The sequence below is a fragment of the Nannospalax galili genome, unplaced genomic scaffold (genome assembly GCF_000622305.1).
Source record: "Nannospalax galili isolate Female #2095 unplaced genomic scaffold, S.galili_v1.0 scaffold1714, whole genome shotgun sequence".
Lineage (NCBI taxonomy): Eukaryota > Metazoa > Chordata > Mammalia > Rodentia > Spalacidae > Nannospalax > Nannospalax galili.
The window spans coordinates 865060-873220 of NW_008334552.1; the positions used below are offsets into that span (position 1 = coordinate 865060).

General features: G+C 40.5%; 1 protein-coding gene across 1 annotated transcript in view; it reads left to right on the top strand.

Moving 5' to 3' along the window:
• LOC108490650 (beta-defensin 123-like) overlaps positions 1 to 4523 on the top strand; it is a 6760-nt gene extending 2237 nt beyond the window's left edge. Inside the window, exon 2 of the mRNA XM_017797222.2 lies at positions 3569 to 4523. Coding sequence (XP_017652711.1) covers positions 3569 to 3705 — 137 coding nt within the window. The 3' untranslated portion in view covers positions 3706 to 4523. The remainder of the gene's footprint in view (positions 1 to 3568) is intronic.
• Positions 4524 to 8161: the final 3638 nt, after the last annotated feature.

Here is an 8161-nt window from a genome sequence, read left to right on the forward strand (position 1 = left end):
GGGGGTGCCGACAACACAGCAGACAGTAGCAGGGATATCAGAGTACAAGGGCTCTAGTGGGGGGAGGGAGGCTATCGGAGGGTGCTATCTGGGAAGTTGGTGTAAAAATAAATTTTAAAAAATTAAAAAAATAATTCTTCAAAGCATAAAAATTTGTCCTTAATAATTGGTGGATGTGAAAAACATTACCATTGAAATCTACCTGATGACCTTATATCCATGCTCAGATGCCAAGGAGGTCAGAAAGGAACACAATATATTTTAAAATGAAATGCAGATGTTTCTTAAAGGTTAAAACCTCATTCAATTTTATGTCTTATGGGCTTTATACAGAGTTCAATATTGTATAACTGTATTAATTCAACTGTGAACCTAAAAATTTACAGTCAATTTTGAAAGAGATATATCTTAGCTCTGGAAATTGTTATTGAATATGTCAATGCTGTTGTAATGAAATGCTTCTTCTGATTGTGTGGTTATTAAATAAATCATTAAAAAAAAGGTTTTCAGTTAACAAAAAATTTCAGGATAAACAAGTTTCTTAGTATTGCAGAAACAATAGGCTCCATGGTGATACAGGTATAGCTTGGAGGGAGGATGTGCTACCTGGATTTGCTGCCAGGAAGCTTCCCAGTATTGTAGAAACAATGTACCTGTTGAAACTACAAGTGTGACCTTCATGGCTGGCTGACTCTGCCTGGCTGACTGCAGTTACAACTGCAGGGGAAGCAGGGCAAGCCAGAAACACAGGGTGAAGCAAAAGTCAGCTGAAACAAAGTGAAGTCAGCTTTGCCATTTAAGCAGCATCTTGCCAACCCCAGACCTTCTATCAGGAATAACTGCGATGATTTTGTTGCTGCTGCAGCTCAAACAAAATGTCGAAGCCTGTGTGATTGCAGTTAGAAAGGAAGAATTGGTTCACGAGATCTATGGCACAGCATGATTGATGATAGTATATTGTATTATTGAAAAATGCAGCACAAATATAAATGCCCTGACCATAACCATGTGAAGTAACGCATTTAAATTCTTGTTGTTTTGCTTTATTTTGTTTGTTTGATTTTTTTTTTTTTTTGCCATGTCAGGAATGGAACTCAAAGTTTTATACATAGTAGGAAAGTACTTTCCTCTTTGGCTACATCCCCACCCTCAATACATCCATTAATTGGCTGGATCTAAGCATTATATTTTAAAACGTGTTGTGCATGAATGAATACAATGTTACCTGTCATTTAAAAACATTAATACATGTCCTCATAGATTTCTATTGCTAAGATAAATGCTGACCAAAAGCAACTTGAGGAGGAAAAGGTTTATTTCATCTTACTCTTTCAAGTGACAGACAATCTACCACCAAAGGAAGTCAAGGCAGGAACCTGGAGGCAGGAACGGAAGCAGCGACCATAGAAGAACACTGCTTACTGCACCCCCAGCCTGCCAGGGATGATAGATTATACCAAACACAAATACATTAGCATCAGCATTCCAGTATCCCCACAATAACATGATTTCTCAAACCATTGAAAATTTCTGCACATGTACAATTTTCACCGATGTAGCCCCACCTTTTTTTTTGTACTGTGCCTGTTTCCTCAGGACATGCAGTCATCGAGTCCTTTACACTCTTGTTTTATTTTGATATTGTTGTGGTTTGTACTAAGCAAACCCTTTGCCTCTGAGCTCCGGAGCCCTTATCTTACATCTTCATTTAGCTTCAGTTCTACAAGGTGCTGCATATTAACACGTAATCCTGTGTCAATGCTTCTGTAATTTGCAGGTCTGAGGTTCTTCCCTGTTAGATTCCTTAGGAAAGGTACATACAGGCAATGTTTCTCCAGTTTCAGATGTTAACAATTCATCATTGTCCTTTGTGCTTGGAAATCAGTTTTGCTAGACATGACCTTGTTTGCTTACCCCCCCTTGCCCCCCATGAATATCCCAAGTACATGACACAAGTCTTTATTAGGGCATAAAGCATGATTGTCAAAAAGTCTAAGTATGGTCTAATTTTCTTTCTCTTATTCAATGTGCGTGCGTGTGTGCGTGTGCGTCTCCTGATTGCCTAAAACATTTTTCTTTTCTTTCTGTGTAATGCCCATTAAAGTTACTACAATCTGTCTTGTTTTGGTTCTGTATTCTGTGACTCGCTGTCAGCTCTTCTAGTGTGTATTTCAAGTATCTTTCTGCTTGAAGAGATGTTATTGAACATACTTTGGCATGCTTGTTCTGTTTCCTTGCTGAAAGGTGTGGCAACTCCTGGTCTGGGTATGTTGGATTTCTGGTCAGTGTCTCTCGCTTTCCAGTTCTTTTTTTAATATTAAAATGCCCTCTTTCTCCTCTGCACTTTTCTTAAGCCAGTAGGCTTCGTTTATTTGCTGATGTGTTTCTTCTAGTTCAGTTTTTGTGAAATGACTTAGAATGTTCAATCTTTTCTGAGGTCTTGTCATTTCATGACTGTATTTATTAAATACTAATATTTTGAACACTTTCATTTTTATTTTATTTTATTTCCTTTGAGACATTTCAGGTAGCTGAAGCTGACCTTGAACTCACTGTGTTGCTGATGATGCCCTTGAACTCCTGATGCTCCTGCCTCTACCTCCTGAGTACTGGGATTACAGATATACACTACCATGCCCTGTTTACAGTGTTGTGGGGATGGAACCCAGGGCTTCATGTTTGCTAGGCAAGCACTCTACCAACTGAGCTACACCCTTAGTCTCTACATTACTTTATTCCCACAACAAGTCTGAGGCAGCTGCTTGTATCTCCTTCTAGAAAAGAGGAAACTGGTTCTCCAAGAAGGCAGTCTGAAGGGACCGTAAACTAGTGTTCCTATGGCTTTAACACTATGCTTGGTGAATTAAGCTGAACTCTGAGCATCTATGTCTGGAGAGCCTTGTCTCAAGAGAAAGTTTGTGCAAGAATGCTTGCTGAGGAGATATCTCCGGAATGCCGGTACTCCCCTAGTTTCTCAGGAGACATGCTGATCTCCTGAGAAGGCACACTATGGAGATAATGCTGTCTTGCTCATTATGTTTTGTTGAACTGTTTTATTCCAGCCACTTTATTCTTGTTCACTGTAGTGTAAACATTTGGCTGTAGCTCTAATGAGTATGAGAGTAAAAGCAGAGCTGTCTGTGCTTTCGGCACTCATGTTACCCTGGGCCCTCTGGTTATTCACTCAGTTCTGTGATAATCCATTCAGGTTCCATGGCTGTCCCCTTGTCAGCCACAGCAGTCACTAGCTCAAGGTCTCCCTGTTGGCTTGGGACACGGGTTTCAAGTCCAGGCCCATGGTTCCAGTGGTACATGTTGTTAACTCTTGTAACCCACTACACCTCTGAGAAGGAGCCTTGATGAAGGGCTGGGATTGGGGTGGGGTGTCCATAAAGGATGTGTGACTTTCTCACACCCTAAACCTCTAGAGCTGACTGTTCCTTCTTCCGTGGTCCCCTTTTATTGTCTGGCCCTCTGGTCTCCACACAGAACCGCATACTGGTGTAGGTGTCCTCGATTTTTAATTCATGACTAACGAAAGTTTCCTTGTTCTTACTCTTTGGATTAGGTAGCACCAAAAGATGCTGGAATTCTCAGGGCACCTGCCGTGATCAATGCATCAAGAATGAAAAGGCTTACATTTTCTGCTGGGGCGGCAAAATGTGCTGTGTGAAACCCAAGGACCAAATATCATGGAAGCATTAGCACGTTGAAGTCTGAGGCCACAAAAACGAAGCTGACTCCACCTAGAGGATGACCTCAGCAGTTTCCTGAGCTTATTAAAACACCTTTGGCTGACTTCTGTGTCTGTCTCTAAGTATTTGTAGCCAAGCACAAGCAGATGTGAGGGAAAGGGTACAGTTTGTCTGTCTTACCTGGGGATTCCATATCTGTGCATTTAATCAGCTGCATGTTGAAAATACTCAGAAAAAATTGCATCTCTACTGGTACAGACTATTTTTTCTTGTCATTTCTAAACAAACAATGCATTCAAGAAGTATTTGTGTGGCATTTAACATCGTATTAGGCATTATATGTAACATGGAGATACAGTCATTCCCTGCTGTCTGTGGCTCTGTAATCCCTGGAAATACTGAAATTTGCTTACATACAACATCATGTTATGTGTGTGACCTATACACAACCTCTCACGTGCTTTATTTCTTATTTCTTATTAGGGTGTGCTGATTGTACTAGATAACGGACTTCACTGTCACATTTTCATCCTTGTACTATACTTGCAGAATATACTTGGACATGTCACCCCATTACTCTCTCACTCCTCTGGCTCTGGTCTCCTCTCTCTTCCCTAATTGTCCCCGCTCTACTCATGTGACATTTTTCTTTCTGTCTTTTTCCTCTAGGTTTCACATACAAGAGAAAATATGATCCCTGTTTTTCTGAGTCTGGCTATTTCTATTTCACTTAACAAGACGCTCTCCAATTCTATCCATTTTCCTGTAAAATGAAATGGTTCCATTCTTTATAACTAACACTTCATTGTCTGTTCATCCAATTTCCTTCCTTCCTCCCTCCCTCCCTCCCTCCCTCTTCCCCATGTCACTCAAGCTGACCCTGAACTTGTGGCAATCCTCTTGCCTCAGCCTCTTGTTGAAACTCAATCCCAATGCAACAGTGTTAAACAGTCTGGTCTTTAAGAGGTGACTGAATGGAAAAAGACTCGATAGAAGCAGTTTGTCCTCTTTTCTCTTTTCTATCTTTCTCATCATGTGAAGACGAAGTTCTCTCCTCTACTGGCAGATGCAGAACAAGGTGCTATTTTGGAAAAAGAGCCTCGAGTATTTTGTTATAGCAATATAAATGGACTTCAGAGGGTCATCATGTATATCTACAGAATTTACTTGTAACTTAAAGTTTATACTCTTCAGACAATATCCTTCCTTTTCTCCTCCCCCAGCTCCAGCAACCATCTTCCTCTCTGCTTTTGTGAGTTTGGTTCTTTTAGATTCCACATACAGGTGAGATCATGCAATGAGTATTTCTTCAGTTTGCTTATTTTGCTTACGATCCATCCAGGTTTAGCCATGTTGTCCCAAATAGAAGGTTTTCCTTCCTTTAATGCTGAGTAACATTTTATTGTATAATATATCACATTTTATTTATCTATCCACTCATCAACAGACATTTGGGGCTGAGCATGGTGGTATATACCTGTAACCTCAACACAGGAAACTGAATTGAGAGGATTTCAAGTCTACATAGTGAAACCCTGTCTCAAAAGCAAAAACAACAAACAAATAGGCAAAAAAAAAAGACCCAATAAAAACAGACACTTAGGTTACTTCCATATTTTGACTACTGTGGATGCTTCCACAAACATAGAATTCAGACCTCTCTTCAACATACGGCTTCCATTTCCTCTGGGAACACACCCAATAATGGGATTGCTGGACTACACGATAGTTTTATTTTATATTTTTTGAGGAACTTGATAGTGTTTTTGTTATAATTTGTATCTGAAAATGTTACTTAAAGACTCATGTTTTAAAGGCTTGGTTGCCAGATGGGTTTTTGGCAGGTGATTGGATGATGAGGGCTCTAACTTCATCATAGGTTAATCCATTGATGGAGCCACAGCTGAACAGTCCATTAGGTGGTGGTGCCCAGCTGGAGGTAGTTGGACACTGGGGGAATATTCTTGAAACTATCTTGTCCCCATACCTGTCTTCTCTGTCTCTATGCTTCCTGGTTGCCCTGAGGTGAGATGTTTTTCTCCACCATACCCTTTCCACCATGAGCTCCCCCTCACCACAGGCCCAGAAGCATGGAGCCAAGCAGCAATGGACTGAAACTCCCCAAACTGTAAGCCCCCCCAAAATCTTTTCTCCTTAAAAAAAAAGATTTACTTTATTTTTATTCGTGTGTGTGTGTGTGTGTGTGTGTGTGTGTGTATAGGTGCCTGTGGAGGCCAGAAGAGGAGGTTGGATCTTCAGAAGCTGGAGTTACAGGTGGTTGAAACTGAAGTCAGATCCTCTGCAAGAGCAGCAAGCACTCTTCACTGCTGAGCAGTCCCTCCAGCCCCTCTTTCTCCTTTAAAGTTGCTTATGCCAGGTGTTTTGTCACAGTGAATCACAGTGACTAACAGTTTTCCTTAGTGACTGACCCAACCTGTGACCTTACAAAGGAGAACAGGATTCCCTTTTCTTCATTGTGTTCTTTAAGATTTTCATCTTTTTGACAGCAGGCATTACAGTAGGTGCAAAATTATATTCATGTTTAATTTACATTTCTTTCTTTCTTTGTTTTTGTTTTTGTTTTGAGACAGGGTCTTCCTGTAGCTCTAGCTGGCCTGGAACTCACTATGTAGACCAGGTTGGCCTTGATCTCACTGAGACCCATCACCCTCTGCCTCCCGAGTACTGTGATTAAAGGCCTGTGCTACGACACCTTGCTTTAATTTGAATTTCTTTAATGAATGGTAATTTTGAGCACCTTTTCATGCGCCTCTTGGCCGCTTAGATGTTTTCTTTTGAGAAGCATCTGTTCAAATACTTTGACCGTTTAAAAATCAAGTTCTCTGTTTTCTGTCCATAGAAGTGTTGGTGTTTCTTGTACATTCTGGATATTAACTTCTTGCCATTGTGTGCAGATTACAGATTCTCCCATGCCACATGTTGTCTTTTCATTCTGCTGATTGTTTCCTTGTTGTTCAGAGCTTCTTAGTTTGATGAAATCCCAGTTGTCTGCTTTTGCTTTGTTCTTTGTGCTTTGGGGTCATATAAAAAAATCATCCCCAAATTTCATTGTGCTTTTCTTCTATGTTTTCTTCGAGTAAATTTGTCCTTTATATGAAACATACTTAATCCATTTTGAGTTGACTTAAAATTATTTATTTATTATTTATTTATATTTTATGTGTATGAGTGTTTTGCCTGCATGTATGTAAATGCACCATGTGTGCAATGCTCATGGAGGTGAGAAGAGGGCATCAGATCCCCTGGAATTAGAGTTACAGATGGTTGTTAGCCACCATGTAGGTACTGGGAACCCCGGTCCTCTGCAAGAGCAGCAGGTGCTTTTAACCATTGATCCATCTCTTCAGTCCCTCTTGAGTTGATGTTTCAGTATTGTGAGAGATGAGGGTCTGATCTCATTTTCTGCATGGCTCTATTTGGCTTCCCAGCATCATTTCTTACTGTCTGTTCTTGGCAGTTCTCTTGAAAATCAATTGACTGAAAATGCATAGATTTATTTCTGGATTCTCTTTCTTTTCAATGGCTTTTGTTTCTGTGTAAAAAAATTTATTACACATTTATTTTGTGTGAATGTATCATGTGTGTGTGTGTGTGTGTGTGTGTGCACTGTGGTATGTGTGTGGAGGTCAAATGACAACTTTTGGAAGTTGGTTTTCTACTTCCATGAGGTGGATCCTGAGGAATTAACTCAGGCTGACATACTTGGTGACAAGTGCCTCTACCCCCGAGCCATTTAGCCAGCCCAATATGTGTCTATTTTTATTCCAATGCTATTCTGCTTTAATTACCATAGCTTTATAGTATATTTTAAAGTCAAATAATGTGATGCCCCCAGCTTAGTTCTTTTTTGTTCAGGATTGCTTTGTAGCTATTGTACATGAAATTACCTTCTTGATTTTTTCTTTTGGGGACAGTTTGTTGTTAATGCATAGAAACACTACTTTATTTTTTCTGCATTAACTTTGAATCCTGCAACTTTATTGAATCCCTTCTTTCTTTTTTCCATATACAATCTCACTATGCTTCTCAGGCTGATCTTGATCTCCTGAGATGGGTTCAAGACATCTTCCCAGAAGCTGTGGACGTAGATAGGCATGTGACACCGTGCCTGGACTCATTACTCATTTTGATGCTACTATAAATAAATTCATGGGCTGGGGAGATGGCTCAGTGAGTAAGAGCACTTGCCATGTAATCCTGAGGACCTGAGCTCAAATCCCAAGCACCCCTAAAAACAGAAGTAGCCATGCAGCAATCCCAGCCTTGTGGGAGACAGAGGCAGAAGGATGGCTGGTCTTGCTGGCCTCCAGCCTAGCCCCAGGTTCAACGAGAGACCCTGTTTCAAAGGAATATGGCAGAGACTGACAGGACATGACAGCTGGTCCCATCCTCTGTCCTCTGCACACCAACAAACATGTTTACACATACCACACACATACATACAC